Here is a 21,272-nt window from a genome sequence, read left to right as displayed (position 1 = left end):
TGCAGTTTCAGGAGGTAGCTTGTCACGTGCTTATTTATTTTATGTTGCTAATAACTGCATATACTGGAGTGAAAATATAATCTGAAATTTCCCCTAAACATGTTTATTGTGTCTCAGTTATTTTTTCTGTCAGAATTTAATTCTCTCTTTATCTGTTTATACAGAATTAAAACTAAACATTAGATTAGAAAACAGCTATGCTAGCAGCAAACATTGTTGGCTGGATCATAGCTATGTTCATCCGGTAAATCTATCATCTCCTTCCAGAAGTACTCTGTGCAAACAGTAATTATCTAACTGTCACTTAAAATTAGAGATGGGAAGTCCATCAGCATTCTCCCATTCACTTGGAAGGTTTCAGAGACTTGGGACTCATGGTGGAAAAGGGCTGCATATTGTAAGCCCACAGTGAAGGGAGGCACCTGTGGGCCAAGAGACATTTTGGCTTTTCCAGGATGATCTCCTTCATGCTGGGACACAGAGCTGCCGCTGCGACAACTTTCACAATGTCAAGCTATGCTCAGGACCCATCACTGCCCTGCAGCCAGGGAAGGAAACCCTACCCAGGGCTGTGTTTCCTTCTTTCCCCTCAGAGGGATGTATTTTATATGGGTAGAGTGCAAGCATTACCACATCTTGGTGTTTCAAGGCACCAGGAGCTGCAGGTTCCCATTGGGAATCAGGACTTGGGTCCCAAGCGCCTAGAAGGTAGCTCCTTTGTCACTTGGGATAGAGGGTATAAATTCCATTTGCAGACAATTCAGCTCCAGTGCACATGCTGGGGTGTATTGTATGAGCATTATTCTTCCATAGCTATATTATCCATCCAGTGAGTGCTTGCTCCCTTCAGTTGCAACAGGAATCATAGGTACTCATGAGTGTGGAAGAGGAGGACCTTCATCTTTGAAGTCTGCGTCCTGTTTGTGTCTTTGTTGTGCTGTTTATATGTTTTTAACATTCAGAAAGACTTATATGTCTCCTTTTTCATCCAAAACAGAACACAGAAGCCGAGGTGATAAGAGAGAGCAAAAAGTGCAAGGCCCCATTGCCGTGGTGGCTCCCCCCTTTCCTCCCTTCCCTACAATCTACAGTCAAAAGAGGCAAGCGATAAAGGACCGACACTTGCTACCAGTAAGTCTTTCACTACAGCTATCACACACAAACACATTATTAGCATTATGGGACCTAAATGTGACAGACAGTGCTTCACAAGTGCCCCTACCCAAGCCTGTACAGGTACAACACAGCTGACTGTTGGCAGCATAATGAAGGTTACAGCTTACAGCAGGTAGCCCCAGGATGGACATTTCCTTTGAGAAACCTTTTATATTTCTCCTGTGGCCAGCACATTCTCACACTTCTCACAGTGCTTCACATTCTACTCTCCTGCTTTAGGTAACACCTCCAGAACCCTCCTGTGATTTCAGAAAGTGCTGTAACTTCAGCCTTGGCATTAGCATTGCCAGGAGCCAAGAACTCAAGGGCTTTGAGTGCTGTCTTGAGGCTCACATGTGTGCAGATAGCCTCAGCAGCACTTCTTCAGCTACAAGGAACAGTACTTCACATGTGTGTATGGGCAACAGTCCTGTTCTACACTATCCATCTCCATACAGTTTTTTCAGATGCTTCATGTCACATACGTTCTTGCAGCCAGCCAAGTAGGAACTCTAGCTGAAGAGCTGGTCTTGTATGTCCTGTATGTCTGTGCTGACTTGCCACTGCTGCACTATTTTGAAATCAAATTGGGGTTGACAATATGGTGTTTATCATCATTAAAGGAAATGCATCAGATCCACAAATTTAACTCTGACTGGGTCCATAATTCCCACTGGTTTCAGGACTTTGGTACCCCCGTGGCTCTGAGTGTTTGACCTCTGAAAAGTGCCATAGTAGCTACATTCTGCTCCCCACTAAGAGCCATTGCATTCCTCAAATCAGTTTAAACTCCACAGGTCAGACCTGGATTTGACTTTTGAGTCAAGTTGTAATGCCAGCCCTCAGTGTAGGGATAGATCTGTCCTGCATCTGCAGCTACATGGATACTGGCATCTACAGAGATGCTATCCCCATGAAGCGCATTATAAGTATGTAGCTAGGAATCACACTTAGCTTAAAAATGCAAGTATATTTATCCTAATCCATTATATTAACCATTTAGAAATCCCATAGTGGTGAATGTGTCACAGTGTAAAGCACTTGTCCAGGGACCAAAATGTCAGCTAGCCAGTCCATAAGAAGAGTTTTGTTTCCCATTTGAAAGCAGGAAATGCATGGTAAGGTTTTGATTAGTTTGACTTTTCTGGCTTTTTGGCTGCTTATGTGCATAATTTCAAAGAAAGCATCACCATCACTGCAGGCTTTGAACTGATTAAATTTGCAGGCCTTATGATTCAGCTGAAGGAAGATATCCTGATGTTAAGGGATAGAAAAGAAAAGCACAGAAAAAAACTGGAAGACAGAAAGGAGAAACAGCCTTACCTGTTTTTTCTTTCTAAGTCATCATCAAAGCTAAGTGCTGTTGTAGGGTCACTGAAAGGTAGAGGAGAAGTGACCTCATGTCACATGGATCAGAACTAGTTACAGATAATAGTTTGGACAGTATATTGGACACAAAGTTCTCTTAGGGTCGGATGGGGAACAAGGCATGCCTTTTGAAATTGCATACTCAGTGGTGAAAGGCCTGAATCTTTGTTGTGTTTGGAAAACAACCAGTGCATTTTAGACGTTACTTCCATCTGTGGAGCACAAAATAATAATAAATAGTGAGCAACCCTCTGAGTCCTGTATTAGTTGACAAAATTAAGTCATGCTGAATGCACATGTCTTGGCTTTATCAGCAAGTCCACCTTTTTATTTTCAAGAAGAAAAACATTAAGTTTTGTGCCACCCATATTGGACCCTTTTTTTGGAAGCTGACCAGGTTCAGTGTTCCCCTAAGGAAAAAGTAGATGCTTGGAGGTTGTCGTCCTATTGATTTCAAGGCATCTGGCAACATTCTGCTTTGGTTGCAAATACACCAAGGCCAGAGTACTTCAAAATGCTTTGACCTATTTCTGAGAGCACTCCTTGTTTGTGGGGCAACTCTAAAAATCAGAGAAAATAAGGCAAGATGAAGGCGCACATGAATGCTCTGTCTGGCAGAAGTTTAATAAGAGGTTTTGACAAGACACTGCAACAGTGAACAGCTAATTGATATTGTGCCAGCCTTCATGACTTAATGATACCATTATGAGAGAAAGTTGCTGTTATTGGCTAGCTTGCCCTTTTTGGCATAAGGTTTTTGACATCTGCAAATGCATATCTACTTCAGGGACTGTCAGTAATGTTTGATATCTAATTCCAGTTCTATTGTACTCATCAATGAACTAAAGATGTTAAATCCCACAAGAATTTTTATTCATGGCATAGTAGTCCATCATGTATTCCACTTTTCTGATGCATTGGGAAGGTGCTGGTGAAAGCAGTACTAAGCAACAATAAAAGCCCCTTTCTGTGTTTCTTTTAAGTTAGGAAAGGGATCAATGAGAAGCTGGGAAATTTTTAAAAGTTACAGGATCTGACTTTTCCAAACTAAGTTAAATGCATACATTAAGGTACTGAAATAAATAGCTTGATTTTGAGAAATGTTCAGATTTCCACTGTGCGATCTGTGAGAACTATCACTACTGAAAGCTACTCAAAAACAGGTCACCTGTGCCTAAGACCAGCCAAAGCTTCCATATTTGTACCTTTTGGCAGCTGTTTTTATTGCTATCAATTAGGTGGCTATGAGCTTTTCCAAAGATCTTGTATATTGTGCTAGAGAAAATCAACCACAACAGATGAAGATTCACTTTTAAGCATGACTATCTTTACAAGGAAGAGGATGCCAAAGTCCCACAAATTCCAAGAAAGACCAAATGAATTCAAGTGCAAAGCGACTAATGCCAGTATAAATGGGTCTGGAGGAACATTTTGAACTGTTCCATCACAGGATCATTTTTTCATGGAGAAGAAGTAGAGAACTAGAAATGATACAGGATCTTTTGTGTCCCAGCAGAAACAAGTTTGGAGTTAGCTCTATAGTCTACTTTTATTAAAGGAACTGCCCTGATTTGTCTGATGAAAAGTCCACTTAGCCCAGAGGCTAGAAGGGATCCTTCAGGAAGCAGTATAACAACAGGGCATGGTTTATGCAGTTTATCATCCCATGATTTATCCTTCCAGTTTCATACAGAAATCGATTACAGAGTCTTCATGAGCTCCTGAGCCAGAGCTCCTGAGCCAGAGCTCAAACACAGAATAACAGCCACCAAGGAACCTGACTGCCTTGATTTTGAGACTTGCTTAATCTACTTTTTTTCTTTTTTTTTTAGCAAATTTACACCTTTGGGTTCAACAGCATCCTGTGACAATTTTAACAATCTATTTGAAAACGTATGTTTTGGTTGTTTCAAACCTGATGCCTCACTTCTACTTCTCAGAGAGTGAGAAGCAGTAAGCATTGCTTCTGCATTCCCTTTCTCCATACTCCTCCTGGATTTGCAGACATGATTTTACTTTCCTATCCATCTCGGTCATTAATTTTTAAAGCTGAAAAACTGTGGCATACTTAGTCACTCTCTACACAAAAGAACTATACAACCAAACACATTCATGAGTATCATTCATTCAGGCATTTTTGCCAATGCAGAAACAAAAAAAACACAACAAAATGAAACAAACCACAAATAATCTGAGGAGAGTATGAGGAAATTCTGGACTTGATAAAATGAAGGAAATGTTCCTTACACGTGTTCCCATGACAACCCTGCCTGAAGCACTGCTGAGGCCAGTTGTTGAGTGTGAAGATGCTGTGTCATTCTAACTGCATTTCAGTCTTCTCTTTCATTTTGTAAGCAGTTTTTTATTTCTCTGGTTTTCCCAAGTCCATCTGGCCAGGCTCCAAAATCCCAGTGTTCAAGTTCAGAATGTCATGGGACCACACTTTCTCAAACCACTCATGGCACAGCTGTTATAATAAAACAAGGGAGATGAAGCAAGGAACTTAATATTTGGAAATTCACACTCACAATTGTACAAAGTTCAGTGTCAGTTTTTTCATAATTATAATTTGAGCAGAAATCTGAGGGACAAGAAGGAGGAGGTTGTTTTCCAGCCAGGCGTTGCTTCTTCCTGAGACCTCAGCTAGAGCAAATGTGAAGAGAAAATAATGCATTGGGTAATTTTATTTCACTCCATGCCAGTTAAAAAATATTCTCTGTGGTCTGTTTTAGGATGCTTTGTACAGCAAAGGGAAGTACAACTGAATGTACTGACTTTCACATAGTTTTGTGCTGAAGACATACAAAGCCTCAAATAAAATAACTGAGTTAAGGCACAAGTTGGGTTCTGCACTTTGTGTGTGCAAATCCTGCCTGTAGCTGTTTGAAAGAAAATCTTCTTGGCATTATCCATCAGAATTAATTAATATATATGTATCTACTGCACTATTTGTGCAGTGAGCCTAATAGCAACTACCCTGTATTGTGGAATGATTATTTTGTACCTTTGTCTGATGGAATGCCATGTGTGACTTCTGTCAGAAAACACGTCTTCATATTGTCTTTTCCTTGTCAAAACATTGGAGCAGTACATTAATCATTAAAGGATTGTCAGTACTTTAACAGATCACATTTGTGATGCTCCAAAAGAGAAAAGACAACACCCACACGCAGATATAACAAAAACTTGAGCAGAATTAAACATATGGAAACATAAACATTGGGAGCAGGCAGGTGAGCAGGATTGTGTTTTACAGCAGAAACAACATGGTCAGAAATATTCCTATTATCTTCTTTTCAGCATCAGTTGACTGGGTAAGAAAGCTGCTGTATAGGTATGAATGTTAATTCCCAATTAAATAGTCCACTTAAATAGTCAACTGTGCTTTGAAAACACTGGAAAGCTGCTAACTTTTTATTAGTATTTCTTCTCCTTTTCCCAGACATTTAAGTTTTCCAACATGTAAATCAACAGCATTTTCCGTAACTCATGTGAGTTAATGAAGCAGCAAGCTCTGTTTTACAGGCAGAGAAAGGGAGACATGGAGGTTTCACCCATGGCTGCATGAGTCAGTACTCGACTCATGAATATGGGATTAAACACTAGTTCACACTTATTCTATGTGTACATGAATGATTGCTTTCAAACAAGAAGTCAGGAGGTACTGTTAATACATACATACTAGTTTTGCCATGTAAGGTGAAAGCATCCTGCATGTATGTTCTGTTCACTGCTGAAAATGGACCATACATGAAGCCTGCAAAGGCTGAAGCTAAATGCAAATACTCTGCTTGGGTGAATATCACCCACTTTATTCATAAGGTCATCCTGGCAAGGAGATTTCCCCCACCTGGTGCTTCTATAGAAGCCTGAAGTCAGAAATAACATTAATACATTATGCTTTTTGTTAGCTACAAATTTTAGGTGGCAAAAGTCCAAAATAATCCTTTGGAGAATAGTACTGTGCTGCTAGCCATCTCCTGCCCTCATCAAGGCTCTGTTGGCGCTGCCAGCACTGGCCCTGTGCTGCTGGGGGTTGGGACTCTGCCACCCAGATTTCCTTTGTGGTAACACCTTGCCTACATGGTCAAACACAAGCTGAGGGGTAAGGAATCAGCACAGCCATGCCTAAATTTGACAAACATGTTGAGGGTAAACGCTCTTGACAAGGCTTTAGCGTTCTCAAGACAACTTTAATTACCTGAAGAACTAGTTCTTTATTCTTGGGTTTATGTTTTTCCTTTTGCCATTGCACTGTGTTCGGTATGCTCTATGCACTAACTGTGAAAGCCCAGGTATCTCCTGTAATGCTGTCACTACAGGTAAGGCAGACTAGGTACATGCTTTAATGCAAATACTTCTTGCACTAGACTTCCCTTAAATCTTGAAGATCCTAAATAACAGTTGCATCTCAAGGCACTGGGGAATGGAAAACAGAAGAGGGCCTGGAATGGCATTTTTGCCCTGTTACTGTACCTGCAAGTAATGCTAAGCTCTTCCTAAAATTAGTGGGGAGAGTGTTCAGAGGTGCTTCATCTCACCCAGACTTAAGTGCTGAATGGAGTAGAGCTGAACTGCTCTGCAACAATGCCACTTTCTCTATAGGGGAAGCTTTGTTGACTAGGTCAGACTTGGACATGTGACTTTGTTGTTGTAGTGCACAGAAACCTCTGCAAGTGAAGCTGATGGGGTAGCTCTGAAAATAAAGATGCTCACATTTGTTAGTGACTGCAGAATAAATCTGTATTTGAGCAACTACTCACCCATTTGGTTTCAAAGCAATCTTAGCCCATTAAAGAAAAAAGTCTATTTAAAGTATTCTGGCTTTGTATTTAACAGATTGATTATCACCATTGCTGTTTGCCAAGCACACCCACACAAAAGAAATTCACTTTGAAAACTGCCTAGCTGCAGATTTGCCCATCAGACCAGAACAGCTTTTGGTATATAATAATAATTTCTTGCTTAATGATGTGTTTACTCAGGACATTTAGATATATTCTGGTCTTCTGAGTGAACGAGAAAATTTGGAGAATGGCAGCTCTCTCCCTTCTGCAGCATGGAGGTGTCGAAATGCTGAGTCTTCTGCTGTACCCCACCATTCCTTCACTGCCCCACCATGGGAATTGCACAGGAATGGGCAGTAGGTGACCTTGAGACCCCTTGGTGTGGCCATTGGTGGCTTTTTCACAAGCAGTGGCATGACAGCAGCAGCTGAAATTTTGCTGGTCACTTCCACTCTTGTCCTGTGTCTTCATGGTAGGAACCTACCTAGGAAGTTTGTCCTGCCATGCTCAAACAGGGACCTGAGACTTTGGCACATAAAATGGTGGCTGGGGGTACATGTAACTGGATGAGTGTTTTCTTGGAGGCATCAGGCAGAGCGGCATGTGAGAGAGGTAGGAAAGCCCTGCACCAAGAGAACAGACGAATGGATAGCCAGCAGTTGCTTCTGTCGGCTGTAGCCCACACTATTCTCTCCTAGGCTAAAGTCAAGGTCCCACTGTTTCTCCTGGGGAGGTTTGGCCCTGAGTGGCTTCTGCATGTAGCTGTGCTTGGACCTTGGGGTGGAGGATCCCTCCCATGCTCTTCTCCTTGTGCGCTGACCAGGACCATCATAGATAGTCTTTCATGGGACATTGCAAAGATTTTCACCTCCTGAACTCTTGTCACCTCAGCAGCATTTGTCTCCCACTATCTGGACCCTCCCCAGAGATCCTCTGATACGTTCCATGGGGAAGGTGAATTTCAGTTCAAATCCTGATCACATTAACTGCAGTCAACCTGCTCAAGGCAGGTGATGGGAAAATCAGCTGGAGGACCTAGACTGAAATCATACTTGGGTATGTAAAGAGTAGGCTGAACTGGTTGATGAATTCAGTATCTCCACAGCCTTTGTTTCGTGAATAAAATTGTTTTTCCTGTGATAAGGACCCTTCCCAGCTTAGAAGAACTGTTTGCACTGACCTGGGTAGAAACTAACCTGCTGGAAACGCTAATTGGCAACAGTCCTCTTTTGATTTCCCCACTCTGCTCTCCAGTAAGGCTTACGGGCAGCTGATCCGGAGGCTTCACATGGTTTTAGTCCTGCGCAAGGAACCAGGGCAAAGCAGGAGATATCTAGGAAGAGAGTCGGACAAGACAGAGAATTTGGCCTTTTGAGACTCACCATGGCTTTTTTTTTTGTTGATAGGAGGACTATAAAATGCAGTCTTTCTAACTGGGGGTTGTGGTTCACCTATCACAGTGGTGCTGATAATGACTGAGAGGGAAAATGTCCATAAGCTTTTATTTGGCAAGTCTGCTAACTAATGCAAATAAACCCCAACGAGAAATATGTGCTAGAGCTTTCCAGTGTGATAAGAAGACTTGTTTTCTTTATCCCCCCCTTTTCTTTTTCTTATTTCCTATTTCAAAAGAAGTCATCCTTCATGCGTTGGTTGTGAAAACAGGACGTTGCAACAGAATTTCTGCCAGAAGAGGATTTTGGAGGTTCAGGGATTCAGTGAATCCCAGAGTGTTGTGAGCATCACTGTTTGTCCTTTCAAGCATTATAAAAAGTAACAAAAAGCCAATTTGCCATTGTCACCCTGACACAATGATTGCAACCTTAGAGATGTAATGATAACGTCAGAAAACCTTAACAATCAATGTATTTGATAAATCACGCTCACGACCAGCATTATTTATATCTGTTGCTTTCATATGTCATGCAAAAAGATTTCCCTTATATTACGAAATAGATCATTTATAATATAATTGGAAATGTACCCTGCACTGCTTCAGCTCAAGGCAGTACACGGTTTGAGTTAACAAATAAATACAAGCCATTCTTGAGACAATTTCAGCATGCCCATACAAGGAGTTTAAACCAATTTCACTGCAGTTTTCTCTAGTCTGAGTAGGCAAAATCAGCACAGACTTCACAGGGATCCAGACCACTCTATGGGCACAGTTGCTTGAGCTGCATTTTGTAGAGATGTAATCTGTTCTGGGGAACAAACCCACCCGTAGGAAACAGGGCGGAAATCTCATCTCGTTTTGCCTCTGATGCTAATTTATCCAGACAAAAATTATGTGCTTTTACCATAAACGTTTTGTGTATGTTTTTAATTTGAATTTTTTTTTTTACATTTCACGTTTATAGTTTAACAGCACCCGCTCGCCCTCCCCAATTGAGTGTTGCCACATGACCCCCTGGAGTAGAAAGGTACTGGAAAAACAAGCAATCCTCAATTAACAGCCCTGTCTCACTCTACTCCCTTCCAGATTCTAACCCTTCCTCTTGCTTGCTTTTCACTTGCTAACTTTACTGTGCTAAAAGAAGCCTTTTCTGTTTTTCTCATGTCAGTAAGACACAATAATAACTTTTCCTTTCTTTCCCCCTTCTTTCATTCTTAACCTTGTATGGGTTTCAGGAGCTTATGGCCACAAGGGCCACATCCTCCTCTCGCCACCTTTAGAAGGCCTGAACTGGGACAGACTCGATACCACTAGCGATTGCATTTCATTCTTTTGTAATGTTTTTGCCAAACTGCCCCTTTTCTTTTTTTTTTTTTAATGTATGGTAAGAAATTGTTTGGGCAATGACAGCATAACAGGGAGTATTTATTCTCTGGCCCTGTGGTGATGCCACTGTGTGGAGAGGAGGAGCTCTGGCAGCCAGGGTCGCTTTGCCTGCTTTGTCCAGCGCCTCATTGCCATCCAGGGGAGGGACTGGCAACAAATGCAGCCTCCGTGTGTGTGTGTGTGTGTCTCCAAGTGTGTGTGTGTCCATGTGTCCGTGTGTGTGTGCAAGGGTTGGTTTTTTTGCATGCATGCAATGAACTTTTGGGGGGGGAAGTTACCTAGGAAACAAAGTCTTTTGTGCTTGAAGTTTATATGAGCTATTCACGTCTGCCGGGAATCGGCACAAAAGCTGCAGGCAGAAAGAAGGCTGTGATGTTTGACTGAAATCCTACGTGGGAAAAGGGGGTTCTGCGGGCGGGAGGAGGAGGAAACGTGCGTTGTCTCAGGTCTGGGGGTGCTGCGGGAGGTGACACTGGCGAGGTAAGTTAAGTGCCCTCCAACAGTTTAAATAGTAGCTGCCGAGTTAAGATCTTAAACGCTTTTGGGGCCGGGGCGTAAATGCTGTTTGGCAAGCCTGAGACGGTTAATTCTGCTGGGATTTGTGAGGAGCCTGGGCGGAAGAATGGCAGAAGTACAATGGCAGCCCGGGCGTGATCCTGCGGTTTTTTTAACGCCCTGCCAAGGAGCTGAGGAGTAATATTTTATCTTCACCATGTTTGCTACCAAAATGAAAACTGGCAAATGAAGTGTAAACAGCAGGCGTGAGGGGGAAGGCTGGTAGTTAAGCAGCTGGGAATTCAGGACTAAAGAGAAAGCTGGCCTGAAAGGGATTGCGCTTCATTTTTAAAATCCGAGAGGCAGATGGACATCCTGGGCTGCTTGAAGAGCTATGATAGCTTATAGAAGAATGTATTAATGGAAAGAGGGAGGGAAATTAGGCAGAAAAGGTAAGTGTTTCTTCCCTCCAGCCCTTTGAATTTAAACAGAAACTTTTTTTGCAAACAAAGAGGCCCCTAAACCCGAGTTGGTAGCCAGCACCACATGAAATTGTGCTTAATTTATTTCTGATGGTTAATTTAGATGAAATGATAGTGGCTTTGAAAGGCATGGTGGTGTTTGGGGATTTGTTATTTCTTCTAAAAGAAAACAAACCATCTGTGTTTCTTCTATGCAGTTTACTTTTCTCTCTGTTTCTTTATCTTCTGTATCTAACACTTCTCATATCATGCTGTAAAAATGTGCATGGTTTCTAAATAACCCTCTGAATTTCTTCTAGTGGTGGCTACTCTTCTCTTTGGCCACTGTCCCCCTGCCCAGGTACTGTTAATGCCTGCCGTTTCCCACGCACAGCTGCTGGGTGGCTCTAATTTTGGTCTGCTCATGGTCTGAGTTTGTGAAAATGAAATGCAAATGGTTTTCTGAAGTACAGAGGGGTTTCGGTTAAAACTTTGGGCTTTCTGATGCTTGTCCTCAAATGAATGGTTCTATGGAACCAGTCCTCACTAGTAATCAGCAGACCTGGGTCTTCAAAAGGTTGCGGATGCAAATGAGGGCCCATGTGTCTAATGCTGATGGTAATTGAGGGCACATTTGCAATGGCTACCCATGGATGCAGGACATGCCCCTTCTGATGGAGCAGATGGCCTGTAAATGTCACTGTAAATATGCTGAGTTCCAGTATATTGAGGTATTTTTCTCCTATTAGCAGGATGTTACTTTCGATTGGATAATAGCTTGTGCTGTGTGACTTAGCTAGAACAATTCCTCATTGCATGTCTGTAACTGATTTCTGATCTGTGTGTCTGCTTTCTTTCAAAATTACCCTTGTGTGCCTGAGTGGAAGACACTGATTTTGAATGTATTCATTTGCAGTCCCATCCACCAGAGGACGAAGATACAGATGTCATGTTAGGGCAGAGGCCGAAAAATCCAATACACAATATCCCTTCTACACTGGATAAACAAACCAATTGGAGTAAAGCACTACCTCTCCCAACTCCAGAGGAGAAAATGAAACAAGATGCCCAAGTGATTTCTTCTTGCATTATCCCCATCAATGTCACTGGTACAAATCTCTTCTATTTCTTTTTGTATTTATTGCATGGTTCAAGGGAGGTCAAGTACTTATTTTGTTTAATTTATTTGAACTCACATGATTGTGCAGTCTGGGGCAAAGACCCTAGCTTGAGGATTTAGTTTCTGGAAGTCAGTGAGCTATATTCATCCCCCATGCGTGACCACTGGAGTCACTGAAGCTGCATTTAGGATTAATTTGGTCTATATTTTTGTAGTCATGTTATAGAGTATAACGTAACACTGGTTCCCTGTATAAACAATATACTTTTGTTGTGTACATAACCTACAGTCTGTATTTACAAAGACCTCAAATAACTTTTTCAATGTAGCTGACTGAAATCATGCAGAAAGCCACCGAAATTAATCATATGATTATCATGTGTAGCAGGAGAAGAAAAACTAGAGAATGTAGGCTACTATTTGCAGTGCTTTAAACATGCGAGGCATGATTGTGTAGCATGCAAACCATCGCTCTGAGATCTCTTTACATGCAGCTATGCTGAAGGTATAGTAATGGCATTTTCTTTTATTTCTATAACATTTGGATACATTTGACTAGATTTATTTGAAGGACAATTTGTTGATAGAATTAGAAGGTATATCACTTACCAAATGTGATAGATGACTTATTTCCAGAATCAAAAATCAGGCTGTTTTTCTCTTTCTCTTTTTCTCTTTCTCTCCTTCCAGAGGGCTATGGTAAACATAAAGTTGATCTGAGTTTTCCTCAATAATATTTTGCACCAAGTGTTGATTAATGTAAGAGCATAATGTGGGCTGACTTTCATGGTTATAGACTTGAATATAAACAATCAGAAAAAAAAGGAAGCAGCATTCAGTTAGCCTTCATTCCCCAGAGAAAATATTTGTATTTAATTCTATTTTCCCAGTAACTGGGGGGTTGGGGGAGAGGTCAAAGCCCCTCAGACCCCATTTCCTGTGTCTACCAGTGGTGCCCAACCTTCCTGCAAGACAGGCTGCAGGGTTCACCATGGGGAGGGTATGCCCACAGTGCAGCTTCAGCCGCCAGCTGAGGGGCTCTGGGCTTTTGGACTTGAAGTACGTCTGTCCTACAGTGTCACGGTGACAAGTCCCCATCAGCTCCAGCATCAGCTGTATAAACCCTCCTGGTGATGGCAACACGATCCCGGTTCCCTTCCACCCCAGCAGCAGAGGGGACACTGCATCGTGCCACCAGCTCTGCCTGCCAGGGGAGGTGGCAGCCAGGAGTGGTGTCACTGCCGCCAGGATGGTGCCTCTGGCTGGCTGGGACTCCACAGGAGGAAAGGCAACTGGCTGTCAGAGCTTGCGTAGACCCTGCCAGGCTGGAGGTCAGGAGCCGATTGAGGTTCCGGCTTGGGTATTGGCACTGTAAATGCCCATGGAAAGTCATAGATATTGTGGCATGTTTCCATGAGGTAAAGATGGTGTTAAATTGATGCCCTTTCTAGATTCAATACAGGACCCTTACTGGTGTAGGCTTTCTAATACGGCTAATGTCACCTGATGCAGTTCAGAGGAGAGTTAGGTCTGGGACGATGTCAACTTTTCCAGTAATAGCCATTTTTGCCTAGACTCCACCTGCCATACATTGGAACCAAATTTCCACTGATCAGTTTTACAGATCAAGAATGGTATGTAATCTTCTGGATGTTTATGTGTATCATTCTTATTAGCACTAATGGGAATAATTTGTATGCGTCACGGGGAGAATATACCCTCTTCCACTTGCCTCTCAGAGATGACCCCCATGCATCTGGCGCACAGAGCATGTTTGGCTAACTCACAGTTGCTGGAAAACCAGCGATGATGCTGATTGATTTTTTGTTTCAAAGAGTTTGCTTTCAGTTCTCTTGGGTTTTTTTTGTTTTTAAGCTTCTCCCAACCCTGAGAGTTGTTCACTTTTTTGAAAATGACTGTTGTTGGAGTTTACAGCACTTTTGTTCCATATTAAAGCAAGTTCTTCCTCTGCTTATTCCAGGGGCAGTGGTGGTTACAGGACATCTGTCTGAAGCCTCTATTTCACTGTAGTAGATTTCAAGAAGAACTTTTACAAGAAAGTTACTTTTTAATGTTTTACATTGTTACGTAGTGTAATATGTACGTGTATGTCTGTGTATAATTATGCTTTCTATAATTATACGCTAATAAAATAGAGCTTCTTATCAGGATTTTTTTTTTCCCCTTCTGTTTGGTTTAGTTTGTTTGTTTTTCTTAAGATTACAAACCACTGTACCAGCGATCCTTATGTTAAATGTTTTTATGGACCTGGCACATTTTTTTCAACCTGTCCCATGTCAACTTCAGAGAGCGTGAGTGTACAGTTGTGCAAAAAGCCAATGCAGATTGGTGCTCATTTTCTGGTGGGCCTCCTTTTAATTCTGTTTTGACAACACTGTATAAAAAACAAAGTGAAAGACACTTCCTTGTGCTAATGCCATGGAAACACAACGAAAACGAGGAATTCTGGCCTATTCTGTATGGCTGTGGTCATAAATAAATGTGCCTGTGAACTTGGGCTCCTTAATCCAAACTGAGGATCTTGACTGAGTGCATGAGCTGATTCCCAGAGTGGACTCCCACACATCCCACTGTGTGCTGAGCTCTTGTGAAAATCAGGCCACTTCCTGATGTACGCAAATAAATAGCAGCTGCCCATTTATGTCACCCTTGGCCATGTGTCACTGTCATGAAGAATGCTCTCTCAACTTGCACAGGGACTCGGCCCCATTTTAGCTGTCTCCTTCCTTTATAAAATGTTAGCCCCCTTGGCATATTGGTCTCCTACGAAGTGCCCAGCTACTGCAATATGGCATTAAAACCTTGAATTGTTTTCTTATGCTTAGCTGCTTAAAATAAGTCAGGCTATAGCTGAACAGATTACGCTTTACAGACAAGTTACTGTCGTTGTCCCTATGACAGATGGATAAATAGCTGTAAGAAAGATGCCCGGTTACTAAGAGCTCTCAACTCTATTTTTCTTTCTGATTTTCTTTTCTTTTCCTTCTTTTTTTTTTTACACCTTCTGTTATTTCTGGCAGACCAGGCTGCTGAGGGGGAGCTGGAATTAGATGTAAAACTGTGATATACTGTGATATAATTTACATAAGAGATACATAAGGGCTCCCTTATGTTTATTCACAGGCTTAATCCAAGCTCACATACCTCCACTGTGTTCCAGCCATGAAAATTTGTTTACTATTTCTAAAGGCTAATGAGACCTATTTATGGGTTGCAGGAGTTGGTTTTGACAGAGAGGCTAGTATACGCTGCTCTCTTGTTCATTCACAATCTGTACTACAGCGGAGACGAAAGTTGAGGAGGAGGAAAACCATCTCTGGCATCCCCAGAAGAGTGCACCAAGAAATAGGTGTAGTATAAATACAAATATTCCATAGATAGCTTTCTAACGATCTTAAATTACAGGGATACGATCGGGTAGCCATCCTTCCAAAGAAACAAAACCTTGAAATGCTTGTGGAGTTTGGGAATTATGTGGTTTGTTTTTTTATTTACTACAGTAAGCAAAGCTATATTACTCCATATGGCCTTGACGGACCGGGGGCCTTACTGAGTAATATAGATGTACGTGTTCAGCTCTTATTGTGTAAATGTTAATCAGTTCTTTTATTTTTCCATTTTATTTCTGTTATGAACCCATAGTTATGTTCATAAAAAGTAACTAGATTAAGTGAAAGTTTTTTCTTGTGTGAGGGGAGCTTAAGGTAAAGAACTGACAGATGTTGCTCAGCAAAGTGATGATGAGCTGTCACAACACACAGATAACTCACTCAGATGAGCACCTGGATATCCGCTTAGAGACAGCTGCTGGGACCCTATGGGAAACTTTGCTAAATGTTCCTTTTACTTATCACACTCATCCTCAACTCCTTCCTTTCATTCTTTATTACCTTGGATATTTGCCTGAAATTGAGTGTCTTACCTCACCTTTTGTACCAGGTAAATTAGGAGCAAGTCTCTTGAGGGCAAATCCAGTTCAAAATTGGTATTAACTCAAAACAAACCTAATGGGATCATTATTTCTTAATGTACATCTGCACCTGAAGATGGCTCTGGTATCTCGGTCCGTTGCTGTGAAACTTGATGGGAAGCAGAAGGAATGTGTTTATCATAGGGAATAAGCAACCAGAGAACCTATGAAAGAAAGATCCTGTTGCCTTGCAAATATTCTTGGTAATAAAGAAGCAGATAATGGAAATTCTGAACAGACAGGTAGTCAAACTAGGATTATTTTTAGAAGCTCACGGAGTGTTTTTCCAGCAGCCACTCCTGACAACTGTCTTTAACTACTTGAAATAGAGTGACAAAAGCTGAAAACTTAGTATTTATCTTAATATTTACCGCAGCAAGATCAGCTCTTTGTGAGATCACATTGCAGAAATAGGAGAACAGAGATCACATTGCAGAACTAGGAGAATTTTCCCACCTCACTGGGATGAGGTCTGCTTTACATACTCTTCATAGCCAAGTTAAATTTGGTCCAGTGCTCAGCAAGATTTAAAAAGAAAGAATACAGCAGATAATGCTCCTTGGGTTGCCCTGCGGGTTGTCTCGCGCTAGGAAAAGTGGAGCTGTCTCACACTCACCCAGCTTTCCATGTGTCCTAGATTCAGACGAGTCGCCAGTGGCGAGAGAGCGCAATGTGATTGTGCACGCAAACCCAGACTTCTCCGGCTCCAGCAACAGGAGGTCGGGGACCCGGGACTCGGAGTGCCAGACAGAAGAAATCCTGATAGCTGCTCCCTCCCGGAGGCGGATCCGTGCTCAGAGGGGACAGAGTGTTGTTGCCTCCCTCTCCCACTCTGCTGGCAACATCTTGGTGCTGGCGGACAACGGGGATGCTGTCTTCACTGCTGCTGTAAGCAACCGCATCCGCTCACGGAGCCTTCCTCGTGAAGGCGCCCGGGCCAGTGAGGGCCATCAGGATGCCACTGCCAAGGGTGCAGGGTATGAAGCAGAGCACTTCCTAGCTGGCCAGGAAAGGATCCTGAAAAAGGGGAAGGAGGTCTTGAGCAAGCAGGGTTCACAAGAGTGCCAGCCCATTGGTTTAACTTGTCCTCAGCACCTGCACAGCCCTGAACACAGCATCGGCGAGAGGGGGAGATCACGGCTGTCACGGATGGCTGATTCGGGCAGCTGCGAGATTTCGTCCAACTCGGACACCTTCGGGAGCCCCATTCACTCTATCTCCACGGCAGGAGTCCTGCTCAGCAGCCACATGGACCAGAAAGATGACCACCAGTCCTCCAGTGGCAACTGGAGTGGGAGCAGCTCCACGTGTCCCTCCCAGACGTCCGAAACCATTCCTCCTGCTGCCTCTCCTCCACTGACAGGTTCTTCACACTGTGACTCCGAGCTGTCACTCAACACTGCTCCTAATGCCAATGAGGACTCCAGCATCTTCATCACGGAGCAGTTTGGTGACCACGTGGACAAGGTCAGGGGGCACAGGGCAAGCTCCTTCACCTCCACGGTGGCGGATTTACTGGATGACCCCAACAACAGCAACACAAGTGACAGTGAGTGGAACTACCTGCACCATCACCACGACGCCTCTTGTCGCCAGGACTTCAGTCCTGAGCGCCCGAAGGCGGACAGCCTGGGATGCCCCAGCTTCACCAGCATGGCCACGTACGACAGCTTCCTTGAAAAGAGCCCCTCTGACAAGGCAGACACTAGCTCACACTTTTCTGTGGATACTGAAGGATACTATACCTCCATGCACTTTGACTGCGGTCTCAAGGGTAATAAAACTTATATTTGCAACTATGCAGCCCCGGGCTCTGAAAGCGGCCAGACCGGGAGCATGACCTCCAGCCTGGCTGACTGCACCTGGCAGGAGTGTGTGAGCCACAGGAGGCAGGGACGGCAGAGCATCTCGCTGAAGAAACCAAAGGCAAAGCCAGCCCCACCAAAACGCAGCTCGTCTTTGAGGAAATCGGAGAGCAGCACTGACCTTCCTGACAAGAAAGAACCAAAGATCGGTGGCGGGCAGCACGTCTCTCATACTGCCAGGGAGATGAAGCTGCCCCTTGAGTTTTCAAACACACCTTCCCGAGTGGAAGGCTCCAACCTGCCAGCCAAGCAGGAGCTCCCCTGGGCAGACCAGGGTGACAGCGGGTTAAAGGACACTCCATTCGACACAGCCGATATCCCCTCCTTTAAAGATGAAGGTGCTGAACAACCTCACTATGCAGACCTCTGGCTTCTAAATGACTTGAAATCCAGTGATCCTTACAGGTCCTTGTCCAATTCGAGCACCGCTACGGGTACTACAGTCATAGAGTGCATCAAGTCACCAGAGAGCTCCGAATCCCAGACGTCCCAGTCCGGCTCACGAGCTACCACCCCCTCCCTCCCCTCTGTTGATAATGAGTTTAAACTGGCCTCCCCTGAGAAGCTGGCAGGGTTAGCCTCGCCCTCCAGCGGGTACTCCAGCCAGTCGGAGACACCCACCTCCTCTTTTCCAACTGCTTTCTTCTCAGGACCCTTGTCTCCTGGGGGAAGCAAGAGGAAGCCGAAAGTACCGGAGAGGAAGTCGTCGCTGCAGCAGCCGCTCTCAAAAGAAAGCACTGCCTCGGTGAGCAAAGACCTCGAACTTCCAATTATACCTCCTACTCACCTTGACCTAAGTGCTCTTCACAATGTCTTGAGCAAGCCGTTTGCTCACAGGCACCAGCTGCATACCTTCAGCCACAGCAAGCAGAGCACAGTCGGGGAAGCCCTGCATCCCAGCCCTCCCTCTGCCCTTGCCATCACGCCCTCTGTTCTCAAGTCTGTCCACCTCCGTGCAGTCAACAAGCCTGAAGGAGGCAAACAGAAAAGCAGTGCCCCAGACCTGCTCTGCATACAGGACACTGCCTTGATGGCAACTGACGTTTCTCCAGGCAAAATGAGGCCACTGTTAGCTAAGAAACCAGTATCACGCCAGTACTCCACGGAGGAGTCCATGATGTTGTACATTGACACGTCCCCAGCAGAAGTGGGCCACGGAAAGCCACCTTTTGAGAAAAGCTCCTCTTTCAGTGGGCAGAATAGCTGTGAGCGAGAAGCTGTATCTTCAGCAAGCACGGGTCTGTTTGAAATCAAACCCATGAAGGACCAAACGCACCTGGCCCCTGAGCACTTGCCGGAAAGCGCTCTGAATCAAATGTGTGCTGTCTCTGTGGACGGGTTTCAGAAAGACTCAGCTGTCCTCACAGGTGATGATGAAGCAAAGAAGCCTGGCCAGGGAGCAGAAACAGAGCATGACCTTCAGCAAGCGCAGGCTCAACAAGAGCTCTCTACAGGCAGTGAGGGGAGGCTGGAAGCTGGGCCTGTGAGTGACAGCCTGGCTCAGGCTGAGGGAATGGCCATCAGTGATCAGCTTAAGCACCAACCCGATATAAGCCAACATGTGCCTGGGAATATGAGCTGTGGAGCAGAGATGGCAGCAGTGAATTCACTCAGTGAAGTGGGTTGTAAGCAGGAAAATGATATCACATCAGGTATCCCAACCAGAAGTGCCTCTGGTGATAGCAGGGTGGACGAGATGGCAGCTGGTGCAGACAAGACTTCACTGAAAGGTCAGTTGTGAACTCTTTCTTCTTTATACCCAATCAGTGGAGTTGAAGAGCAGGCTGGAGTTGCAAATAGTCTTGCCTCTGCAGGTTTAAGCACAGCCTCACCCTGATCTGTTAGCTGGCCAGCCAACCCAAAGATACTTTATGCCTTTTCAGTGTATTCAGAGTGTATTTCTCTGATATTTATTTCCTCCCTTTTGCTTCATTTCAGCTGAAAAGGGAAAAGGGAGGAGCACTAACCCTGGGTACAGAGGAGCTGTACAGTAAATGGGAGATCCCAGTTTCAGTCCCTGACTGTGCTCCCTTTATGGGCACAGCATGCAAAGTACACAACGTTTAGGTCAGAGGGTAAAGTCTGTATGGTGGTATTGACCACTCGGTTGTGAGTTGAGCTGGTGCCTTGCGTTGGTGGTGCTGTTGCAAAGTGCGGCAGCGTCTGACTCATAGTGTGTCCTCTTCCCTTGTTTAAGAGTCTTCTCCAAGCGACGAGTCCATCACGTCTCCGCTGAGTGAGGAGTCGCAGGCTGACGCTGAGGATGTCTTTATGTCTCCAAACAAACCCCGCACTACCGAGGATCTGTTTGCAGTCATTCACAGGTGACCTAACCTTGCGGTAATGGGAAACGGTAACATGCAGCCCTGCATAGTAGCCCATTAGTGATAGCTGCAGGATGGTTATTCCATGTTGAAGTCTTGTCCTGAAACTACCTTCTTTTAGTTTATTTAGTCTAGTTTTCTAAAAAGTAGCTTTAAAAAAATGCTTTGTTATGGTCTGGTATGCACTCCGAGTATCTTCATGTCATGTGTAGGATGCTTTACAGATAACAGCATCAGGCCATTCTACCAAACATACGTGTCTCCAAAGAAAACTATCCACAGTGGTTCCTGTCATCTGCCTACCAGCTCTGTTCTGCTGAGTGAGTGAGTCATTGTAGTGAGAATGATGAGAAGGCATCTTTTCAGCTTAGAGTATTTTGTATTCAGCTAAAATTTGTGATCACAACTGAAATTACAGATTTTTGATATTGAGTAGGTTATGCTGAGTATTATTGTTACCTAGGACTCTGCATGCCTTGTCATCTTTATGAAAAGCTGGTTGTGCATACACTGTTTTGGAAGAGATGGGTGATGTTGAGAGGGACTTTGTGGCTCAGTGCTTCATTCACTGCAGAAGAGCTATCATGGCTTAAAGTGTCACCAGTCACTACTAGCCTCTGATATTTGACAGAGGCATTACAAGAACTCTAGCTAATATGAAAGCACAGTCAATGTGTAAAAATCCAGACCAGCATTAAGCGTTATTCTACAAAGATAATGTGTGTAAGAGTGTTCCCTTGTGATTTTACAGATCAAAAAGGAAAGTTCTTGGGAGAAAGGATTCTGGAGACCTTTCTGTAAGAAACAGATTGAGAGCTTCATCTGGGAGTAGCAGCCAGCCCCCCTCCAGCAGCACACTGCCTGCCAGCAATGTGCCACCAGCCGGCAGTGCGGGCACTCCCATTAGCAGTCAGAGGTCCCCCG

The 21,272-nt window shown here is 43.9% G+C and overlaps 1 protein-coding gene across 1 annotated transcript in view; it reads left to right on the top strand.

The window, feature by feature from the left end:
* Positions 1-21,272, top strand: part of NHS (Nance-Horan syndrome (congenital cataracts and dental anomalies)) — a gene marked incomplete at its 5' end in the record, with an annotated part of 23,250 nt that overhangs the window by 1,517 nt on the left and 461 nt on the right. The window contains 7 exons of the mRNA XM_010023531.1: positions 998-1,131; positions 9,671-9,733; positions 11,965-12,157; positions 15,407-15,538; positions 16,797-19,754; positions 20,222-20,348; positions 21,100-21,272. The exon at positions 21,100-21,272 is cut by the window's right edge and continues 461 nt beyond it. Coding sequence (XP_010021833.1) covers positions 998-1,131; positions 9,671-9,733; positions 11,965-12,157; positions 15,407-15,538; positions 16,797-19,754; positions 20,222-20,348; positions 21,100-21,272 — 3,780 coding nt within the window. The remainder of the gene's footprint in view (positions 1-997; positions 1,132-9,670; positions 9,734-11,964; positions 12,158-15,406; positions 15,539-16,796; positions 19,755-20,221; positions 20,349-21,099) is intronic.

Source organism: Nestor notabilis, unplaced genomic scaffold, assembly GCF_000696875.1.
Source record: "Nestor notabilis isolate BGI_N333 unplaced genomic scaffold, ASM69687v1 scaffold8471, whole genome shotgun sequence".
Classification (NCBI taxonomy): domain Eukaryota; kingdom Metazoa; phylum Chordata; class Aves; order Psittaciformes; family Psittacidae; genus Nestor; species Nestor notabilis.
Note: the sequence above shows the minus strand (reverse complement) of the source record. Positions and strands in the feature narration are given on the sequence as shown.